The 24,752-nt window shown below is 40.3% G+C and overlaps 1 protein-coding gene across 3 annotated transcripts in view; it reads right to left on the bottom strand.

Moving 5' to 3' along the window:
* NLRP3 (NLR family pyrin domain containing 3) overlaps window positions 1-7,426 on the bottom strand; it is a 34,216-nt gene extending 26,790 nt beyond the window's left edge. The window contains exons 1-4 of one of the 3 annotated variants that reach the window (XM_077137890.1): window positions 7,340-7,426; window positions 5,350-5,409; window positions 4,676-5,035; window positions 2,199-2,312 (exon numbers count right to left, since the gene is read on the bottom strand). In XM_077137890.1, coding sequence (XP_076994005.1) covers window positions 2,199-2,312; window positions 4,676-4,958 — 397 coding nt within the window. In that variant the 5' untranslated portion in view covers window positions 4,959-5,035; window positions 5,350-5,409; window positions 7,340-7,426. Of the gene's footprint in view, window positions 1-2,198; window positions 2,313-4,675; window positions 5,036-5,349; window positions 5,789-7,339 lie in introns of those variants that run through there. The other 2 variants (XM_077137888.1, XM_077137889.1) reach the window with 2 other exon arrangements.
* Between the last annotated feature and the right edge of the window lie 17,326 nt (window positions 7,427-24,752).

Genomic DNA, 24,752 nt, shown 5'->3' with positions numbered 1-24,752 from the left:
GCTTTTTTGTATATATGTTATTCATCAAAAAGAAGGGAAAAAAGTCGATTGTGATGATAAAAAAATATTTAAGCCCTCTAACCTCCTATATTCTGGAGCAGCTAGAAGGAAAAATATGAGAGGATCATATGGTAGCCCATGACAAACTCTGGGATTTATCCTGTAACCACTTTTTGTAGAGTGCTGTGAAAACTATTGCTTTTTCATTCCTTTGCTTTGTATATATGCTATACTATACAATAAAAAAGCTTAAAAAGAAAAAAGAAATTTGAAAAGACCTAAATAAATGAAGGATATCTTGTGTTCACAGACTGGAAGATTAAATATTGTTAAGATCTCAATTCGACCCAAAGAGATTTACAGATTCAATACAATCACAATAAGAATTCTCAACCATCTTCCTTGAAGAAATGAAAAAGTCAATCATCACATTTGAATGGAAAGATGAGCAGTGCCAAATAGCCAAATTCATCTTAAAATAGAAGAACAAAGTTGCAGGAATCACTCCTGATCTTAAAACTTATTACAAAGCCACAGTAATCACAACATCTTGGTATTGGTACCAGGAGGATATATAGCTCAATGATATAGAATTGAGAGCTCAGAAATGAACCCTCATATGTCTGACTAACTAATTTTTGACAAGAGGGCAAAGACTACTTAATTGGGAAAGAATAGTCTCTTCAGCAAATGGTGCTGGGAAAACTGGATCATTTTGTAAAAGAACGAAGGTGTACACCAACCTTGCACCTTGTACAGAAAACAATTCAAAATGGGTGAAGACCTAAATATAAGAGCTAGCACTATATAAAACTCCTAGAAGAAAATGTAGGAATGCATCATTAGGACCTTGTGTTAGGAAATAGTTTAGACTTTACACCCAGAGCACAAGCAACAAATGAAAAAACAAATTCTCTGATGTTCTTCATCAGAATTTAAAATTTTTGTGCATCAAAGGACTACATGAAAGTAAGATAACAACCTACACAATGGGAGAAAGTATTTGGAAACAACCTATCCAATAAGGACTTAATATCTAGAAAATGTAAAGAAATCTTTCAACACAGCAACAAAAGAACAAAAAACCCAATTAAAAGACTTGATCAAAAAACTTGAATAAACATTTCTCCAAATATATACAAATGGCAAAAAAACACAGAAAAAGATGTTCACATCATTACTCAACAGGGAAATACAAATCAAAATCACAATGAGATACCATTTCACACCCACTGAAATATCTCCTATTTTAAAAGCTGAAAATTACAAGTGTTGCATGGGATGTAGAGAAATAGGGACACGCACTCATTTGCTGGTGGGAATCTAAAATGGCACAGCCACCGTGAAAGACAGTCTAGAAGTTCTTTAGAAAGTTAACGATATAATTTCTATATGACCCAGTGATTCCACTTCTAGGTATATATAAAAAGAAACTGAGATCAGGGACTCAAACAGACATTTTCACATCGATACTCATAGCAGCATTATTCATAACTGCCAAATAATAGAAGTAACCCACATGTCTATCAACTGATGAATGACTAAGCAAAATGTGGTATATATACACAATGGAACATTATTCACCCCCCAAAGAAAGAATAAAGTTCTGATACACGTAATAACACGGATGAACCTTGAAGACATTATATTGAGTGAAATAAGCCAGACACAAAGGTACAATATTGTTGATATCCCACTGATATGAAATAATTCAAATAAACAAACTCATAGACATAAAATACATATTAACAGAGCATAGGGTTGGCATAGGGAGTAGGGAGTTAAGACATAAAAGTACAGAATCTCTATTTGGGATGATGGAAAAATTCGGGTAATGGATGGTGGTGATGGTAGCACAACATTGTGAATGTAACTAACAACAGTGAATTAAATGAATTGGTTAAAAGGGGAAATTTTAGGTTGTAAATGTGCTACTAGAATTTTAAAAATTTTTTAAAGATCCATGGAACTGCACGACACAAACAGTGATCACTAAGTCAAACCATAAACTATAGGACTATAGTTACTAGCACAATTATTAAAGTGTGCACACCACGCACACAATTGGAAACATCATTCCCACTGCTTACTTTCTTTTTTCTTTTTACAAAGATAGATTCTAGAAAGATGCCCAGCAAATCCTCCAGCTGCTCTTCAAAGCCAAAACCCTGTAGGTAGCACCAACCCCATTTGCTTACCTTTCTTTTTTTTACAAAAAGAGAGTCTGGAAAGATACCCCAGTAAACCCATCCAGTCCTCTTCAAAGCTTTCTTCCTGGCATACAATCATGGATTTAGAGCCATGAGCGGTATCTGAATACAGAAGTAAAAAAATACAAGGTGAGAAACCCCAGAAACCTAACTAAAAAGACACTAAGTAAGGCATTGCCAAACCCCGGGCACTGGTAAAAAGCATCTGCACCTACCCAATCTGTTACGCATTGAATATGTCCCCCACAAAGACCTGTTCATGTTCTAACCCTTGGTCCTAGTGGATGTGAACTCACTTGTAAATAGGATCTTTGAAGATAGTATTGGTTAACATGAGGACCAAACTGTACCAGAATGGCCTTTATCTAATATGACTGGAATCCTCAAAAGCAGAGGATATTTGGACCAAGGCAGGACATGACAAGAGGAGACAGACAGTGAGAGCAATGGAGATTGAATTAAGGGTTACCTCAAGCTATCACCAAAATCCTACATACTTCAGAGACGGTATGATCCTACCCACACCTTAATCATGGATTTCTAACCCCCAAAACTGTTAAACAATAAATTCCTGTTGTGTAAGACTGTCAGTCTGTGGTTTCTGCTAGAGAACTCTGGAAAACTAAAACCATGGCGTCTGAGTTGCACATGACTCAGAAGATGTAGGTGTGTGGTCAAATGTCTACAAATGAATACCTGACATCCACCTTTCAATTTTCTGTCCCTTACCATTCCCAGTCTCAGATTCTCTCCCCAGGCTGGGAAATTGGCAAAAATGGGGCAGGCAAAGTTTCTCTTTATCCTTGTTTGTCTTCAGCACTTCCTGCCCTAGACCTTTTATTCTGAGGCAATCCCAAGCACTCCATCATTATTAAGATGGCCATGAGCCGAGAAAGATCACCCTCCCCGATCTGAGCTACCATAATACCTCTTAATCATATCTTGTACCTTCAACTCTAAATTTCTGGGTCTTCAAGGATGAGAACTGCAAGTCTAGTTTATCTATAGTTCAGAGGTTCAGAGTCATGATGGACTTTGGATTCAATTGGGAAGGTTTAAAAATACAGTTCTCAGGACTCCATCTCCAGCTATTCTTTTTCAATCAGTCTGAGTTGGGGCCCAGGTATAATTATTTCTTAAAAGCTCCCAGGTGAATCTGTCGATGCATCCAGAGTTGAGGATCATTTATCTAATCAGTCACTAAATAATACATCCCAAGTACATTCTTTAATAGGGGAAATGTGGATAAGGTAGGGCAAGAGTGAGGGACCAGAAGAAATATATGGGACAATTCATTTTAGGTGGACAGGATTCTAAGAGCTACATAAACAATTCTGGAAGGCGCTTATGTATTCTGAATCCAAATATTATTTGTAGCCCTATCAAAAAACATAATACAAACTTAAATTCAGACCCAAACTTAATTCTTACCTAAAGCCTAACTCTAGACCAGAGAATAATCTAATCCCAATTACAATTTTTCTGCCTCAAAACTGAGATATGGACACCAGTATGGCACTGTGGTTGTGAGGCTGACTTTAGCAAACGACATGCCTGGCTTTGAATCCTGACCGTAGCTCTGACTAGAATGGAGCCATGGACAATTAGAGCAAACTTTGCACATTTGAATATACGGATGATAATAACACATAATCCACAGGGTTCCTCAAAGAGGAATGAACAACAAAATTCATTGAAATTTCTTAGCAAAGTATTTATCTAACTGGTATTATTATACTTTAATCTGGTTATATTAGTATATAAGTACATCTAAGACTGTAATTAGTCTATTTAATTTGCTTATAACATCCCACTGCTGTGCACCCCATACCTTTTTACCCCGTATCATTCTTCTCCTGATTACACTGCTGCCACATGACACCATGCCTCTAGTTATCTACTAATCCAGTTGTATGCCTCTCTTCCACCATCATTAACTCATCATTATCCTGTGGTTTTCCAGGTTCATCTGACACCCTCCATAATCATTTCCTTGTCTACAATATCAAGCCAGAAGGAAGACCCTCACCCCCAACACGTGCACAGGGATTAGGAGAATTGCTTTCACCATTCCAATTCCCAAAGTACTGACCATACGAAAGACTTTTCCCCAGAGTTACCCAATTCTTGGAAAGTACTCACACACATACCCACAAACCATATGAAATAAAGACACAAGCTTTTTGCTCCATGTTAGGCAGACACTGAACAAAATACAAGTTGCCACCAGCTGGGTGCAGACCTGGAGGTGGTTTCAGACAGAGAAGACATTGGAATCTAATAGGATTAGTGAGGATAAGTTCCTGGGAGTAAATAAAATTCTGAACTGGGTTTTTTAAAGAGTTACAAAAGAGAAAATCATTCTCCATATTCTCAGAGCGCTACTATATGACAAAGAACAAGGATAAAGACAAGACACTAAAGAAATAATTAAAGGGCACACATGCCATTCTCCTTCCACTCACCCCACACTGGCTCCTCCCCCTTAGCCTTCTCAGAAAGATCCCGCCTGTTGATTGCAGCAAATATCCACACAGCCATGCTCCATGCGTTCTTTTCCCCATTGAAGTCAATCATCAAGGTTGCAAGATCCAGGTGGTCAGCTTTTTCTGTCTGCCCCCGGGGAAGTGGGATGCAGCCCTTTTCAGGAGGATAGTCTTCTAAGTGCATTTTGAATTTCTTGAAGTCGATGTCCTCCAGATCCTCCAGGTAGTGAGCCAGCTTACAACGGACACTTGCCATCTTCATCTGCAGCTCCAGTCAGAGTCCATGGGCATGGGTCCACACTGGGATTAGTTGAAAACGTCAGACAAACAAAGCAGCATCTAGATAAGGAGACTCTTTTTAAAAGAACCACTTGCCCAAAGAAAATTAAATTATCAAAACCCCAGAAAACTGAACAGAAAAAAAAGCGCTTTACTATGATGGAGTGTGCAAATGTTCTAAAAATGATTGTGGTGATGAATATGCAACTATGTGATGATATTGTGAGCCACTGACTATATACTTTGGATGGACTGTGCATGAGATATCTCAATAAAAATATTTTTTAAACAAAAGATAAAATGAAAGCTTATTAGCAAAAAAAAAAAAAAGATAGGAAAAGAAAAAGAAAAAAGAAATGAGCCAAATTACTTACCAGAAAGTTTTTCTGTTAGTTTGATCTGAGAGTATCTAAAGTCATAAAAGAAAGCTTTTCCTATGGAAAGAAAAAAATTCAACACACAAACTTAATCTCATTAACAATGTAATGTATGCCCAATCTCCCAACCAGTATATGATGACAACTTGACCTATCATCAAGAGAATTTTGCTTCCATAGTGGGCTATGACTTGGACAAACGCTTTACTGATTTTCAACTTCAGTTTCCTCTTCTATAAAATGAATGAGCAGACAAGATTTTTTTAAGTTTCTTCTAACTGAAAAGCTCTATTTCCATGTCTTGTTTTTGAAGGAAAAATGCATGAAAGATAAAAGAAGGGTAAGGATAGGAGATGCAGAATTATTGTGACAACAGATCAGCATATGCAATGGAGAGAAGGGTTGAGAGAATAGAAGCATGCAGAGGAAAGGATCATGTATAACTCAAGAGTTGATAGAAACTGAAATTAGATGGAATTTGAGAAGCACAAGAGGGAATAATAAGTACATCACTTGAATGTTTCCTGACAAAAATCACAATAATAATTATGACAACATTTATTTGGATCTTCCCAGGTGCTAGGTTCTTCACTGATGTATTTTCACATTTAATGTGCACTAAACCCTATGAGTTGGGTATATTATTCTTCCTATTTTATGGTGGCAGAATAGAGGTCAAGTGACTTGCCCAGGATTTCACACCTAAGAAGGGGTAGAGCCAGGATTTAAACCAGTCACCCAATTTCAGAGCTCCTGCTACTAACTACACTTTTCACAAGTTGAAAATGTATAAAAGAATTTTGCCTAAAACTTAAATAAGTGTTTTAGTCAGACAGAAGCAAAAAATGATAAAAGCACTATGCCACCTTATAGCTTTAAATTACATTATAAGAAGAGGCCAAGCGAGCTGGAATACTCTCCAAGTTGGAATTTATAATGACCGCAGTTTGATGTCATTATATTGTGGCTTGAAGTGTTTCCCACAAAAAAGATATGTCCAAATCATAACTCCCAATCCCATGAATGCAACCTTATTTGGAAACAGAGTCTTTGAAGATATGATAGTTAAAATGAAGAAAAACTGGATTTAGGGTGGGAACTAAGTGACTGGAGTTCTTACGAGAAGAGGAAATTTGGATATAGATGAACATGGGGAGAAGGCCGTGTGAAGATGAAGGTGGCAGGGTGAGGCATCTACAAGCTGAAGAATGCCAAGGATTTCTGACAAAAAAAAACAGAAGCTAGAAGAGGCAAGGAAGGGTCCTCCCCTACAGGTTTCAGATGGAGCATGGACCTGGTGACATGTTGATTTCAAGCTTCTAGCCTCCAGAACTGTGAGAGAATAAATTTCTGTTATTTTAAGCCATCCTATTTGGGATATTACAGCAGCTGTAGGAAACTAAGATGCTACTTCATCTCTCCATTTTTCATCATTCTTGCCTCTCCACTCCTGGCCTCATACCCCCCTACCCTTCCAGACAGGTCCATTTATTCTTCCAACTCTCCACAGGTCCTGCCCCATCAATCATCCTTGATGCCACACTGACCATATCAGGATTTGACCTCTCCTCTGTGTTTCCCAAACCCAGCCCAAGTATACTCCATTCTAATTATTACCTCTTGGTTTCTAAGGAGGTTTCTTTCCTCACATGGATTTCATCCATCCAATCCTCTGAAAGGATGCTTGGCAAACCCACTAAAGTCTTGGGTATAATTTGTGTTTGCTGTCCCTGCCCTACTGCCTCTGCCTTGTGTTTGTCTCCCCACTACACACAAATGCACTTGCATACACACAAACACACACACATGGAGCCCAGAGTAATCATAAACATAAAAGAATATTCCAGAAATGCTGTTGAAGGACAGTCTTGGAGTGTCTCAGAATATAGCACAAGCTCACCAACCAAGACATATTCTAACCCTCAACATACCCTTCCCATTTCTCCCTGATCTTTTTGGCCACCCTGCTCCACCAACCTGAACTCACCCAGACACCAGCTTCAGGAACAGCAAAAGAGGAAATGTGATGAATTTATAGCAGGCATAGTCGCACAGGAGTCAGGAAGGATGTGGTCTTAGAGGGTAGGAACAAACTTGCATCATAGGCAAAGGCAGAGAGACTGTTACTCACAGAGTTGGACTTTCCAAAACCAGATAGTTCATGCTCTCAAAACTGAGCCTGCCACTGTGTACACTTGTGCGGGTTTTACCACTGCACAGATGCTCCCCTCCCAGGGGTTAATAGGGACTAAGCTCTAGTCTGAGCTCAACTCGCCAATCTGCATGCCTGGAGGAAGAACACAAAGGCATTGGATGTGACTCTGACTGTGCTAGAGCAGTTCAACGTTGAGTCTTGCCCTTGGGTACCATTCTTGTCTTTACTTAGAAATTATTTTCATGAAATAATAGGACTAGGGATCCACAAGTCTGCTGTGTGGCAGTTAGTGTGAGGGGTGTAGCAAGTTCTCACTTACTAAAAATCACAAGAACATCAATGTTTCATGAGTGATTTACATTTTTAAAGTATACACTTATATTTTATTGAGAGTATATATTTTACTTTTATGTATGCATATCTGTAATATAAAATCAGATTCATATCCCTCTCCCTTTTTGTAATCTAATATGCTTTCCTGAATGGTAGATAAAAGGTTATAATTTATTAGCCCCTTGACAGTTGTGAAGAACCCTAGGTATGCCCATAGATGTGTCACCTGTCAAGAATCTTGGCAGGAAAAAAGGTCAAGAGCTTTGTAATTAGAGTACAAGATGGTGATAACTTAGTCCCTTGCCTGTCTCTAGTTGCCATGTATCTGTTCTGTTTTCCTACAGCCTTGTTCCCTACATACCCTTGCTGCCTTCATTTATTCTTTTTTTTTTTTTTTTTTTTTTTGGTGACATTCATGTAAAACAAAACAAAATTAACCATTTTAAGAAGGGCGAACTGTGGTGTATACATATCATAAAATGGGCATTGCCCAAATATCCCTAAAGATTGGGAGAAGGATCTAGGGAGATGGAGGAGTTATAACAGAGAAGATAGGATTTAACAAATGAGTACGACTCCCGAATCATTATATTAATATTTCTTTTAGTCTCCAACGTCTTGGAGCAGCTAGAAGGAAAAACCTAAAATTGTGAAACTGTAACCCATACCATACCTTGAAATTTGTTCTATAACAACTTGCTAAAGTGTGCCTTGAAATTTATTGCTTTTTTTGTATATATATTTCATAATAAATAATGTTTAAAAATTAAAAAAAAAAATTTTTTTAATGAGCCTGGGCTGTACCTGGAGACACCTTACCTTTCCTCTGCAACATCCTACAGAGGAAATTTGGCTGGGGACAGGGATGAAACTGGAGGTGCTCCACTGATGCTTTCCTCCAATGTTCTCAGTAGCCTGATGCTTGCAGGAGCCCAGAGCAACTGTTGTAATCATCAGTGATTGGTGAGGGAAGTGAGACAGAGGATAAGGTTGGTGCTAGTAAGTACAGAATTGAAAGCATAGTCTGGCTTCAAAACTCTAAATTCCTTGCTCTTTCCCATCACATGGAGGAGTTGACAGGCAGAGCATGTTCTTTCCATTGCCATTATTTTAAGGCAGTAAGACAGCCCTAACCCCCAAATCTCCCAGACTCATATAGTCATTTGTTCTGCTAGCATTTATGGAGCACCTGGTTTGTGCCAGGCAATATGCCAAGTCCCAGGAACACAAAGCTGACAAGCATCTTGTCTTCCCCTTGAGGAGCCCATCATAGAGAAGAGAAAGACACACAGAACTGCTTTACCAGAATGCATAGTGGTTGCAGGGCTGCAGCCTGATAAAGGCAGGATTTTAATAGTGCATGATGAAACTTCAGCATCTCAGGGATGCTAGGGGGAAACTAAAGTGAGTTGGATGAGCTACAAAATCCAGGAGAGGGGTGCTGGCAAATTACTTAGTTTCTCTGTGCCTCAGTTTCTGTATCTGTAAAATGGGGACAATAATATTACCTGCCATTCAGGGTTGCAGTAAGGACTGAATGAATGAAGAGTAGAAAACCCTTAGGACAGAGACTGGTGCAGAGAAGGTGTTATCAGTGCTTAATCCCTGGTGTTACTTTGGCTGCTACAGAACTACGTATAGAATGCTCTGAGTGTTTGAGAAAAAGCCATCTACTCTGACTGTGAAGTTAGGGCCTGATACCAGATCCCAAGTCTCAGTGAACTAAGAGCTGCACATAATTAAGAGAAAGAGGTCAGAGAGCTCACAGGAGAAATGAGGACTTCACATGTTGAAGCTAGAAAAGCCAGTAGATCAATCATGCTGAAAGAAAGGAGTTGAATAGCTGAATCAGGGAGTTTTTGTTAGATAGGTTTTAATCAGGTTAATTGAGGCAAATTTATATATAGTAAAAATTCTTGTCATTTAGAATTTATGAATTCTCACAAATGCAAACAGTCATGTAACCACCACCACAACCAAGATATAGAATGCCCACCTCACTCCTAAATTTCTCCCTGGACCAGTTCATACTCAATCTCTGTTCCTACACATAGCCCTTGGCATCCACTGATCTGACTTCTGTCACTCAAGCGTTGCCTTTTCCACAGTGCCAGCCAGGTAAATGGGATCGTATAATATATAACCTTTTGTCTGAGCTCTTTCACTTAGTGTAATGAATTTGAGATCCATCCATGCTGTAGTCTAATCTTTTACATTGCCAGGTATTATTCTCCTGTGTGGATGTGCCATAATTTGTTTATTCATTATCCAAGCAAAGGACATTGACTTTTTGCCAATTTTTGGCAATTATAGATAAAGCCACTATAAATATATACATACAAATGTTGATGAGGATAACTTTTCCTTTTTTGTGGGGAAAATACCTAGGCGTGGAATGGCTGTATCCTATGGTAATCATGTTTCATTTTATTTAAAAAAAGAAACTGAAAAACTACTTCCAAAGTGATTGTACCATTTTGCCTTCCCACCAGCGATGCATGAGAATTCCAGTCCCTCAAGATCATAATCATTTGGCATGGTGTAAAAGTCACAAAGTGCAGGGCTGGTTTCCAATCTTCACTTCCACTATTCACAGCTATAAACTGAGGCTCCTAAAATTGTCTGTCCTTTTACCTGCTTCCCTTACCTCAGCTTTACTGTGAGGCTCAAATAAAATCATATTTGATGATGAAATATAAAGTATAATGTATTGTTTAAATTAAAGTAGTATGAAATAACACCTAACTGAAATAAAGTAAAAAAAATTTTAAATTTTTTTGGTAATAAATGTGTAAGTAACAAAAACACTGGTTTCCAGAAGGATGAGGGAAAATAAAATACTAGGACTGGGGGAGGCATGTTCCCCAGGTACATATGACTGGGGTAAGCCCTGGTTTCTCGAGCAGAAGAATGAGGAAAGCCACGGGTTCTCTGAACCCAAACCCAAACATGAGACATGAAAGTACAGGCACGGGAACTGTAATGGATTGACTAGTATACCCAAAATTTCATGCTCACTCAGAACCTTAGAATGTGAGCTTATTTGGAAATAAGGTCTTCACAGATGTAAGCAGAAAGGATCTGTCCATGAAATCATCCTGGATTTAGGGTAATCCTAAATCCAATGACTGGGTCATTTTAGGAAGAGGATGGAATACAGAGAGATACACAAAGGGGAACTCTACATAACCTCACAGGCAGAGATTGGAGTGATGCAGCCACAAGTCAAAGAATGCTAACACCTGCTAAAAAAGGTCAGAAAAGATACTCCCCTAGAGCCCTCAGACGGAGAATTGCCCTGTCAGTACCTGGTTTTCAGATTTCTGGCTTCCAGAACTGTGAGAGAATACATTTCTGTTGTGTTAGCCACCCAGTTTGCGATATTTTGTTATGGCAGTGCTAGGAAACTAATAAAGCAACAGAGGTCTAGAACGTTTAAAATCAAGATTTTATTGGAAAGTCCAAAGTGAAACATTCATAGCCCAACAGGGCATCCCAAATCCTGCACGTAACCCTCAACCCAAGGGCTCTCAGCACTCAGTTAGGCAAGTCCCCACCCTGTTCCAACTTCCTGTTACCCCAGCCCTGGTACTTGTTGAATAACATGGTGTGCTAATGGTCTGCAGAAGAAGCAGTTTCACTTCTCCTAGATGTGGGACAAGATTGTGATTTTTTTGTTGCTGGCATAAAAATATGGCACAGTTTTTCCTCTTAGGGCTACAGAGTGTGCTGCTTTTCATTGATCTAATGCTGTGCAGTCCAATGCAGTAGCCACTAGCCACGTGTGGCTTTTGAAATCAAATTTGACTTAACTAAAATTAAATACAATTAATAATTCAGTTCCAGCCACACAAGTCACATTTTAGAGGCTCAGTAGTTACACTTGAAGAGTGGGTGTAGTTGAAGGTGTAGAAAAAACACTTCCATCATTGTGGAGAGTTCTTTCAGAGGTCTGACAGCTCTCTTTGCATGGAAGTGCTTCTTGAAGTCATAAAAAATAAGGAAGGGACTATTAAAACAGAAGGAGGGGACTACAACAATAGGCAGTACATTCTAGCCATAAAGCCTGTAAGTGTCTCAAATGTTAGGCTAAAGGTTTTTTGTGTGGGGTTTTTTTTTTTTTTTATTATTTCTTTAGAAAAAGAAATCAGAATTAAAAAGGTGTGAGGAAATGGGATGTCATGGTCAGGTTCATGTGTCAACTTGGCCAAGTGGTGATACCTGTTTGTTTGGTTGGGCAAGTGCTGGCTTGTCTGTGATAGGGCATTTCATAGAATTAAATCATGATCATGTCAGCTGCATCCACAGCTGATTCCATTTGTAATTAGCCAAAGGGGAGTGTCTTCTGCAATGAGTGATGTTTAATGTAATCATTGACAGCCTTTTAAGGAGGATTCAGAAGAGACAGGCTCTCATCCTGCCTTGGTTGGCGAGCCTCTCCTGTGGAGTTTGTCCAGACCCTCCATGGGAACCGTTGGCTTCATAGCCTACTCTACGGATTTTGGACTTTACATTCCCGTGATCATGTGAGACACTTTTATAAATTTTATATTTGTGAGTGTTCCCTGTTGATTCTGTTTCTCTAGAGAACCCTAGTACATCTTGGTACCAGGAGTGGTTCTTAAGAAACAGAATCTTAAAAATGGGTTTTTATGAATGGTTTTCTATTCTGACTGGACCCAAAGGCACTAAGGACTCTGATTTCCACAATCAGAATGACACTCCCAATCCATGGAGTGGGTTGGCAAAAGAGATAGTCAAAATATTACCATTCAATTCTCCTAATGCTTTGCTTGTACGAAACCAGGCTCTGAGGGATAATGTTTTTGACACCTTTACAGAGTTTTGTGGAAATAAGAGGTATAGAGATGTTGGTGGTTGTTGTTAGATACACTGCCTACATTAAGGAGTGAAAGGGATGGGCTTAAGGCTTGAAACGAGAAGCTTAAAGACCGAATGACAGAGGTAGACGTTTCTATGAGTATCCTGAAGGAAAATCTTATTTCCTGTAGCCATAAACTTGAGATCTCTGAAAATCAGACTCAGAATCTTATTGTTAGAGTAGCTACTTTACAATGTAAACTGAAATCTCAATGTTGCATGGTGTCTGCCGTTATAGTAAGGGCATTGATTGGAAAGGAGTGGGGTGCAGAAAAATGGGATGGTGACATATGGATTGACAATGATATCGGGGGTAAGGTTGAAACGCCAGGTCATGCTTTTTGAATCTTCTCTAGATAACCCTGTAATAGTTTGCCCTGAGGACATAGCTGCCCCACCTCCAACCTGCCTTGAGGAGTTGGCCACCCAACCTCTTCCTGAAGGGATTAACCCTAGAGTGATTTTTTTAATCCTGTCTCACCAGATGAAACTGCAAATGAAGGCCCTAAAGCAAATGGCTTGGAAGATATTTCTAATTCTTTTCATGAACCCCCCCATTTCTTCCAGATCTATAACAAGACTAAAGTCCCAACAGGCCCCTAAAGGTGAGGTACAAAGTATCATACATGAGGAGGTACGTTATACTCCAAAAGAACGGCATGAGCTTTCCAATTTATATAGACAGAAATCAGGGGAATATGTGCGGCATTGGATTTTAAGGGTGTGGGATAATGGTGGAAGGAACATAAGGCTGGATCAGGCTAAATTTATTGATATGGACCCACTAAGCAGAGATTCCGCATTTAATGTTATAGCTCAAGGGGTTAGAAAAGGTATTAACAGTTTGTTTGGATGGTTGGCTGAAACATGGATCAAAAGGTGGCCAACATTACTTGAGTTGAAATGCCAAAACTGCCCTGGTATAATGTAGATGAGGGGATCCAGAGGCTTAGAGAGATTGGACTGTTACAGTGGATTTTTCATGCAAAGCCTGCTCTTACACCCCAGGAATGTCCAGAGGATGCACCTTTTACCAGAACAGTGAGAAATAAATTTGTGAGACTAGTGCCATCATCCCTGAAGGGCTCTGTAGTTGCACTTCTCTGTAGGTCAGATATTACTGTAGGAACTGCTGTCACTGAGCTAGAATCCTTAAACACAATGTGGATGACCAGATCTCGAGTTGGCAGAAGCCAGGTGCAGCACTTAATCACCAAAGACATGGTAGACGTGGCTATTATAATAGATAGCAAACTCAAAGCAGACGTCAAAATTATATGACTCACAGAGATTTGTGGCATTGGCTAGTAAATCATGGGGCACCTAGAAATACAATAGAAGGGTAGTCTACTAAATTCTTGTTCAGGATAAACAAAAGAGGTCTAGGTCAAGTGAACAGAGTCTAACCTGAATTACAAAAAAACAGTCACGGCCCCTTAATCAATTTCCAGACTTAAGACAGTTTACAGACCCAACCCCTTGAATGAAGGGGAGGCCAGGTCCCTATGGGGGAGAACCTCGTTACATTGCCACAAATTTATATTGTTAATCTTCCTCCAAGCCTTCTCCAAGGAGACCAACAGCCTTTAACCAGGAAAACTGTACATTAGGGAAAAGGAAATGATCAGATATTTCGGGGATTATCAAACACTGGTTCAGAAGTGACATTGATTCCAGGGGACCCAAAACGTCACTCTGGCCCACAAGTCAGAGTGGGGGCTTATGGATGCCAGGTGATCAATGGAGTTTTAGCTCAGGTCCGTCTCACAGTGGGTCCAGTGGGGCCCTGGACCCATTCTGTAGTCATTTCCCTAGTTCCAGAATGTATAGTTGGTATATAAGCAACTGGCAGAATCCCCACGTTGGCTCTCTAATTCGTGCAGTGAGGGCTATTATGGTGGCAAAGGCCAAGTGGAAGCCACTAGAACTGCCTTTACCTAGCAGAAGAGTAAATCAGAAGCAATACCGGATACCTGGAGGGACTGCAGAGATTACTGCCACTCTTAAGGACTTAAAGGATGCAGGGTTGGTGATTCCCACCACATCCCCATTCAGCTCTCCTGTTTGGCCTGTGCAGAAAACAGATGGGTGCTGGAGGATGACACTGGATTATCATAAACTCAACCAATTGGTAACTCCAATTGCAGCTACTATTCCAGATGTGATATCATTGTTTGAGCAAATCAATATATCCCCTGGCACCTGGTAAGCAGTTATTGATCTGGCAAATGCTTTTTTCTCAATAACTATTAGTAAGGACCACCAGAAACAGTTTGGTTTCAGCTGGCAAGGTCAGTAACATGCTTTCACTGTCCTACTTCAGGAGTATATCGACTCTCCAGCCCTATGTCATAATCTTGTCCACAGGGACCTTGATCATTTCTCCCTCTCACAAGACATCACACTGGTCCATTATATTGATGATATCATGTTGATTGGAAGTAGTGAGCAAGAACTAGCAACTACTCTAGACTTACTGGTAAGGCATTTGTATGTCAGAGGATGGGAGATAAATCCAACAAAAATATAGGGGCCTTCCACCTCAGTGAAATTTCTAGGTGTCCAGTGGTATGGGGTATATTGAGATATCCCTCCTAAGGTGAAGGATAAGTTGCTGCATCTGGCCCTCCCTACAATCAAAACAGAGGTACAGTGACTAATTGGTCTCTGGATTTTGGTGACAGCATATTCCTCATCTGGATGTGCTACTCTGGCCCATTGATCGAGTGACCAGAAAATCTGCTGATTTTGAGTGGGGACCTGAACAAGAGGAGGCTCTGTGACAGGTTCAGGCTGCTGTACAAGCTGCTCTGCCACTTAGGCCATATGATCCAGCAAATCCAATAGTGCTGGAAGTGTCAGTGACAAATAGGGATGCTATCTGGAGCCTTTGGCAGGTCCCTATAGGAGAATCACAATGCAGACCCTTAGGATTTTGGAGCAAAGCCTTACCATCTGCTGCAGATAACTACTCTCCTTTTGAGAAACAGTTTTTGGCCTGCTACTGAGCCTTGGTAGAGACTGGACGCTTAACCATGGGCCACCAAGTTACCATGAGACCTGAGTTGCCTATCAGGAGCTGGGTGTTGTCTGACCCACCAAGCCATAAAGTTGGGCGTGAGCAGCAGCACTCTATTGTAAAATGGAAATGGTATATACAAGATAGAGCCAGAGCAGGTCCTGAAGGCACAAGTAAGTTACATGACGAAGTGGCCCAAATACCCATGGTCTCCACTCCTGCCACATTGCCTTCTCTTTCCCAGACCAGAGCTATGGCCTCTTGGGGTGTTCCTTACAGTGAATTGACGGAGGTAGAAAAAACTCGGGCCCAGTTTACAGATGGTTCAGCACAATATGCATGTCCCGAAAGTGGACAACTGCAGCACTACAACCCCTTTCTGGGGTGTCCTTGAAGGACAGTGGTGAGAGGAAATCCTCCCAGTGGGCAGAACTTCTAGCAGTGCACCTGGTTGTTCATTTTACTTGGAAGGAGAACTGGCCAGAGGTGCATTTGTATGCTGACTCATGGGCTGTTGCTCATGGTTTGACTGGATGGTCAGAGACTTGGAAAGACCATAATTGGAAAATTGGTGACAAAGAGGTCTGGGGAAGAAGTATGTGGATAGACTTTTCTGAGTGGGCTAAAAACATCAACATATTTGTGTCCCATGTAAATGCACAACAGAGCGTGACTCAGCACAGAAAGGTTTTAATAATCAAGTGGATAAGTTGACCCATTCTGTGGATACCAGTCAGCCTCTTTCCTCAGCAACTCCTGTCACTGCCCAATGGGCTCATGAACAAAGTGATCATGCTGCTAGGGATGGAGGTTATGCATGGACTCAGCAACATGGACTTCCACTCACCAAGGCTGACTTGTCTACAGCCACTGCTGAGTGCCCAATCTGCCAGCAGCAGAGACCAATACTCAGCCCCTGATATGGCACCATTCCCCAAGGTGACCAGCCAGCTACATGGTGGCATGTTAATTACATTGGACCACTCCCTTCATGGAAGGGGCAGTGATTTGTTCTAACAGGAATAGACACATACTCTGGATATGGGTTTGCTTTTCCTGCACGCAATGCTTCTGCCAAAACTACCATCCGTGGGCTTACAGAATGCCTTATCCATCGTCATGGTATTCCACATAGCATTGCTTCGGATCAAGGAACACACTTCACAGCACATGAAGTGTGGGAATGGGCACATGCTCATGGAATTCTCTGGTCTTACCATGTTCCCCATCATCCAGAAGCAGCTGGATTGATAGAATGGTAGAATGGCCTTTTGAAAACTCAATTACAGTGCCAACTAGGTGGCAATACCTTGAAAGGCTGGGGTAATGTTCTCCAGGAAACTGTGTATGCTCTGAATCAGCGTCCTCTGTATGGTGCTGTTTCTCCCAAAGCCAGGATCCATGGGTCCAGGAACCAAAGGGTCGAAATGGGAGTGGTACCACTCACTATTATCCCTAGTGATGCACTAGGAAAATTTTTGCTTCCCATCCCTGCAACCCTGAGCTCTGCTGGTCTACAGGTTTTAGTTCCAAATTGGGGAGTGCTTCCACCAACAGAAACAATAATGATTCCATTGAACTGGTATCTAAGACTGCCAAATGTCACTTTGGGTTACTTATGCCACTGGATCAACAAGCCAAGAAGGGGATTATATTGTTTTCTGGGGTAATTGGCCCTGACTATCAGGGAGAAGTAGGACTGCAACTACAAAATGGAGGTAAAGAGGAGTTTTCTTGGAATATAGGAGATCCCCTAGGGCGTCTTTTGGTACTACCATGCCCTGTGATTAAAATCAATGGAAAATTGCAACAACCCAATGCAGGTAGGACTTCCAATGGCTCTGAAACTTCAGAAATGAAGGTTTGGGTTGCCCCACCAGGCAAAGAACCATGGCCAGCTGAAGTGCTTGCTGAGGGTAAAGGGAACATGGAATGGGCAGTGGAAGAAGGTAGTGATAAATATGAACTATGACCATGTGATCAGTTACAGAAATGAGGACTATAATGCTGTATTGTTCATCTTATACTATTTAAGTCATAAGATATCAAGTTTAAGAATGAATATTACCCAAAGATTTACACCCTATTCTGTAGAGATTTAATGTGTTTCCAATTATATACAGGACAGTTGAGTATTGTTAGGTGAAAGAAAAATGTGTGTTTTATTGTTTTTTATTTAGAAATTAGGTAAGGTTTAAGGTGATATGTATAGCTGCCAAGTTGACAAGGGGTGGACTGTCATGGCCAAGTGGTGGTACCTGCTTGTCTGGTTGGGCAAGTGCTGGCTTGTCTGCGATGAAGACATTTCATAGAATTAAATCATGATCATGTCAGCTGCATCCACAGCTGATTCCATTTGTAATCAGCCAAAGGGGAGTGTCTTTTGCAATGAATGATGCTTAATCTAATCACTGAAAGCCTTTTAAGGAAGATTCAGAGGAGACAGGCTCTCATCCTGCTTTGGTTGGCAAGCCTCTCCTGTGAAGTTCGTCCAGACCCTCCATCGGAATCATTGGCTTCACAGCCTGCCCTGCGGATTTTGGACTCTGCGTTCCCACGGTCATATAAAAGTGAGACACTTTTATAAATTTTATATTTGTGAGTGTTCCCTGTTGATTCTGTTTCTCTAGAGAGCCCTAACTAATACATCAGATAAAAAGGTGGCCTGATGAGATAGTGGATTGAAGAGAGTTTATGTTACAACTCCTATTGTCTGCAAGGCACTGTTAAAGTACAGGGTCCTGGAAGAAGGAGATAAAATTAACCACAGTTTGGTTAATATTTTGTTCTCATTGATCAGTAGAGACAAGCAGTTCAACTAATCATTTATGAGACAAAGAATGAGAATGTGGAGGGCCCATGTCCAGCCTTGTCAGAATAAATAATCTTTTGGTCTTATGTAAAAGAAGGCTGATTCTTTGTAACTAGCCACTTTTCGAAACATAAAGGGTAGGAGAATTTCTTAAACTTCACTGTTCTCTAATATCACAAGATTCTGGTAAAATTCATCATTGTAAGAAACTAATTCTTTTTTTAAAAATATTTTTATTGAGATATCTTCATATACCATACAATCTATCCAAAGAATACAATCAATAACTCATAGTATCATCACATAATTGTATATTCATCACCATGTTCATTTTAGAACAACTGCATCACTCCAGAAAAACAAATAGAAGAAAAATACCATACATTCCATACCCCTTATCTATCCTTCTCATTGAACACGAGTATTTCAGTCTACCCAAATTTTTTACCCCTTCTTCCCTCCCATTATTTATTTATTTATTTGTCTATTTTTTCACTCATCTGTCCAAACCTGGATACAGGGAGCATCAGCCACAAGGTTTTCACAATCATATGCTCACATTGTAAAAGCTATATAGTTACACAATCATCTTCAAGAATCAAGGCTGCTGATTAAAACTGGCTGCTGGTTAAAACAAGGCTGCTGAAACTACAACAGTTTCAGGTACTACATACACCATAAACTAAGCAGGGATATCTATACTGCACAAGAATAACCTCCAGAATGATCTCTTCAGTCTATTTGAAATTTCTCAACCACTGAAACTTGATACTGTCTCCTTTCTCTCTTCCCCCTTTTGGTCAGGAAGGCTTTCTCAATCCCTTGATGCCAGGTCCTGGCTCATTCCCTGGAGTCATATCCCACAATGCCAGGGAGATGTACACCCCTGGGAGTCATGTTCTATTCAGAAGGGAGGGCAGTGGGTTCACCTGCCATGTTGGCTTAGAGAGAGAGGCCACACCTGAGCAATAAGAGGTGCTCTGGGGTTGACTCTTAAGCATAATTATAAGTAGGCTTAGCTTCTCCTTTGCAGAAATAAGTTTCATAGGGTCGAGCCCCAAGATCAAGGATTTGGCCTGTTAAATTAGCTGTCTCACTACTTGCAAGAATACCAGGAATTCCCCAGGTAGGAAAGTTTAATATTTCCTCCTTTCTCCCAAGTTCCTCCAGGAAGCTTTGCAAATACTTTTTTATTCTTTGCCCAAATTACTCTGGGATATAGCAGGGCATCACACTGTACAAACCAAAAAGATCCCATGCCCTATTGAAGATTCTATGTAATTATGGTGTTTGAATAATCAAAATTAGATGTTGTATTAGATGTTGTATCACCAGAAATATAAATTTTGCACCAAATAAAAATCTCTTCCTTTGGTCTCACTAGAAGTTGAAGTTTTAATATATAGACCATATGATCCTTTACCCTATATTCTGACTTCCCTTAGTCATATCAGATCAGCTTCATTCATATCTCTAGTTGAAGTGTGACACTTTCAACTTATTAAATAGTTGTTTGTTGTAATGTGTCAGAGCCTAATTCTTCATGCTTAAAAATCTGAAAATATTCCCTGGAGAATATATTATATCAGACGTTAGACAATGTGTTGAAAGTAAATCTAGTACCACCTATTTTTAAAAATATATATATATGCACTTGTTAGCATATGTGTAGACAAATCTGGAAGAACTATATTTGAAACTACACATATGAAGTGGGGAAAAACAGAGGACCTTTATTTTCCGCATTAACACAGAGGACTTAAATAATGAATTATACATTTCTGTATTGCATTTTTTCCCCCAGCAAACATGCAAAACTTTGTTACAAAGAAAGAAAAGAGTTTTTACCTAGCACATGTGTCAAGATGGTGTGATTGTAATGGCCTTAATACCAGAAGAAACTCAAGGTTGGTGTTTCCTGCTTCTCCATTCTTCCATCCATACGCCATTTCACTACATAACAATGATTCCCTTTTGTTCTCCTCTCCTAATCTGTTATAATCTTTCATCCCATACCTTCTAATCCATGCCAAGGTAGGAACAGGAAAATGCTAAAAATGGGGTCTGTCCTATCATGGAGTGCAGTATTTTAATAGGACTGTAGCAAATCCTGGAGATGATCAGACCAACATCCACTGGCCTCCTTCTTCTTTGCTAAAAAGATTCTGATTTTGTGAAATTATCCAAAACTTCCAAAGAGTACTTTCCTCCAACTTCTGGGGTATAGCCTCGTTATTCAAGCTGATCTCAGAATCTTGTTCTAATATGAAATATTTTAAGACTGGGTCAGTGACTAAGCTCTGATTAAAAGACCAGTACTTCATGGATATGGTGAAGCCCTGCTCCTAAGAAAGAAATTCTAGAAATGTTGGTCCTTTGCTGCTTCTAGATGTGGTCATATTGGGGTGTGATCCCTTGCCCTTCTGAAACCATCTTGGGAATATGAGGAAGCACAAAATACATTGAGGATGGCTGGGCCAGAAATGGAAAGAACATAGGTCTTCAATGACATCATCTGCTGAAGCACAACAGAATGCCTTATTGTTTAAATCAATTTAAATCTGGCTTCCATGATGCTTTGATTCAAGGGCATCTTACATAGTAGATAATCATTTTGAGGTATTATTTGATGATTCTTCTCTGTGAGTTTCTATTTCCTGGTGTTGGCACTCAGCTTATTCACTTGCACAGGTTTAGTAATTGCTTAAAACCAGCACCTATTCTAACTGGTAGGTTCATGTGTCCTGGGGATTATTAAATATTTTGAAAATGACCCCTGCTTTCATCCATTCCCATTTTCTCAACATTTTACCATTATAGTTTACTCTGTGGCAAACATAGCCTCAAAATAAGGCATTACCATTCAGCCTTATAGCTCAAATTAGAACAAAGATCTTAAACAAGGGGCTTTTATTATTAATAAAATAATAATTCTTCTTATTTTGAAAGAGAAAAGCTTTGTTGAGTTCAAAATGGCAGCGTGCATTTAGAAACTCAGAAATCAAATTTTATTCTATGAACCACAGCAAAAGAAAGACAATAAAATGATGTAGTAACAATTTCAAGAAAAGAAAAAAATAAGAGGGCAATGTCAATAGTAGGCTAGTTTGGGAAAATTGAGAGTAGATGGTTATGGATCCCTGAAAAATGGCTCAGAACCCAACTTCACACCTCCAGTCCAAGAATCTACTAGTACGTCTAAGGTATCTGAGAAAGGAGGAAACACACGCCTCACTCTCCGGGATGTAGCCCAAGTATTACATCTAAAGTAACAGTGAAATGATGCCCACAATACCAGGTAGGCAGGCCAGGACATGCTCACAAAACTCTGCATGCCCCAGATTGCTGTGGGATGCTGCCAAAGGCATCCAGACCAAGGAAGGAGCAGAAGTTCTGGGAAAACTGGAAGTCCCAAGAGATCTGAGACTGGGATGAAGAGAAAGATGCAAGTATGGTGCCAAATACAACTGGGAAAGAGACTGGTAACAGAGCCCTGGTGAGGTGGTCTCAGAGGGCCCAGCAAGGGCAAACAACCTCTCTACTATCAGGGATGAAAGATGAAATGGGAGTCCCAAAAAGTCTTAATTTACCTGAATTAAATTTCAAACTGAAAGTGACTGACAAACATGAAAAATGGCAATTTCATTTCTATCTTTAGTAGAAATATGTGAAAGGAGAGGCATTAAGTCCTGGTCTCTTAATCAGAGCTTCATGGTTTACACAGTATACTGCTACTGGTACTTCTCCTTCTTTCCAACCATGCTCCATCCCTGGAGCCTGAACTTCTGGGGCACTCCCTCCCCTTTCATTAACCTTCTGAGCTAAGATGGATTTCCATGTGTTTATGAGTCAAGAGCTCCAGTAGCCCCCATGTCTTGATTCTTTGAAATAGATTAAAGATTTGGCCCTGCTATTTTACAGACATTTGTAAATTCTTACTTTGTAAGAGACAAGTCCTTTGTATAACCATTCTGTAAACCATATTTGAAATCAGCTTCCTGTTCCCAGTTAGCTTTTCTTTAACCATATTCATAAGCTTTTCTCTAGAATTAGTCTTATGAAGAGTACAGAGCCAGATAACCTTGTTGTGAGGATCTACTTATGGTTCCTTGTCTCACCTACCTTCAAGGGATGCCTCTTAGTGCTTCCCAATATTTCTGGAAGACACATTCCAAATGAAAGAAAATTGAGGAGCCTTCATCACACACTTAAAATCAGAAGAAAGACGTTCGGGAAGATGGCCAATTAGAGTAGCTCAAAATTAGCCCTGTTCCATGGAAAAGCTAGAGAAGGGACAGGAGGGTGACTGAGGTGGCAATTCGGGAGTGCAGCTGACCTGGGAGAGCCTTCTGCACCACACACGGGAGCTCTGGTTGCAGAGGCCAAGGAACTGAGAGGCAGAAGGCTGGAGTCTGGCATGGAGGCAAGGAGCTGTGGAGCCTGCATGAGGGCACAGACGGGAGCACAGGACTAGGAAGTAAGCCAGGCCATGTTCTTTGGGCACACTACCCTCACCAGTGCAGCCCCATGACCAGTGACTCCCCCACACCCCATGCACATGAACCACATCACCTGCTCCCATTCCCCACACTCCAAATGCCCCCACACCAACAGCCCCCAGTGCACATACCTGCCCCACACCTCCACCCAAGCACACCTCAACCCACTTCTCCTGCACACCTCCCAAGCACTACCTCCATCTCCCTGTTCCTGAAGGCTGTTGCCAGTGCATAAATTTTGCAGACACTAACCTCCATACCTAGAATACACTTGCCCCCTGCCCATAGTGTCACATAGCCTCACCTCACCCTCTGTGAGCTCAGCACATTCATTTACGGCACTCCCAGGCCCATGCTTGTGTGTGGGCCCCCAATCACATAATTCAGCTCTGGGAATGCACTTTACAGCAGTCCTAGAATGCCGCATGTGCACAGCTTTCAGCCTCACTTCCCAGCTCTGAGAAAGTGCGAACCTGCGCAGCCAGATCACATCCACTGTTATTCAGCATTGTGCTAGAAGTTCTAGCTAGAGCAATAAGGCAGGACAAAGAAATAAAAGTAATCCAAATTGGAAAGGAAGAAGTAAAACTCTCATTGTTTGCAGATGATATGATACTATAGTTGGAAGATCCTGATAAATCTACAGCAAAGTTACTTGAGCTGATAAACAAATTCAGCAAGCTGGCAGGATGTAAAATTAATGTGCAAAAATCAGTAACATTTATATACACCAGCAATGAGCTCCCTAAGGAGTCAGCTAAGCAAAAAAATTTCATTCAAAATATAGCAACTGAAAGAATCAAGTACTTAGGAAAGAACTTTCCTAGGGCTATAAAGGACTTGTACACAGAAAACTACATAACATTGCTAAAAGAAATCAAAGAAGATCTAAATAGGTGGAAAGACATTCCCTGCTTGTGGACAGGAAGGCTAAATAGAGTTAAGATGTCAATTCTCCCCAAATTGATCTACAGATTCAACATACTACCAATCAAAATTCCAACAATTTACTTTGAAAATTTGGAAAAGCTAACTACCAAATTCCTCTGGAAGGGAAAGAGACCCCAAATAGCTGAAAGCATCCTAAAAAAGAAGAACAAAGTGGGAAGATTAACACTCCCTGACTTTAAAACCTATTATAAAGCCACAGTGGTCAAAACAGCATGGTACTGGCACAAACACAGAAGCATTGACCAATGGAAATGAATCGAGAGTGCAGAAATAGACCACCAAATCTATGGTCAAATGATTTTTGACAAGGCCCCCAAATCCTCTGAACTGGGACAAAATAGTCTTTTCAGTAATTGGGCATGGAAGAACTGGATAGCAATAGCCAAGAGAATGAAAGAGGATCCCTACCTTACACCCTACACAAAAATCAACTCAAAGTGGTTCAAGCATCTACATATAAGAACTGGCATCATAAAGCTTCTAGAAGAAAATGTAGGGAAACATCTTTAAGACCTAGTAATAGGGAGTAGCTTCCTAAACTTTACACCTAAAGTACAAGCAACAAAAGAAAAAATTGATAAATGGGAACTCCTCAAAATCAAATGCTTCTGCACCTCAAAAGACTGTCAAAAAGGTGGAAAGGCAGCCAACTTAATGGGGGAAAATATTTGTAAATCACATATCAGACAAAGGTTTAATTTCCTGTATATACAAAGAACAATACAAGTTGACAACATAAGAACAAACAAT

This window comes from Tamandua tetradactyla, chromosome 20 (assembly GCF_023851605.1).
Source record: "Tamandua tetradactyla isolate mTamTet1 chromosome 20, mTamTet1.pri, whole genome shotgun sequence".
Classification (NCBI taxonomy): domain Eukaryota; kingdom Metazoa; phylum Chordata; class Mammalia; order Pilosa; family Myrmecophagidae; genus Tamandua; species Tamandua tetradactyla.
Note: the sequence above shows the minus strand (reverse complement) of the source record. Positions and strands in the feature narration are given on the sequence as shown.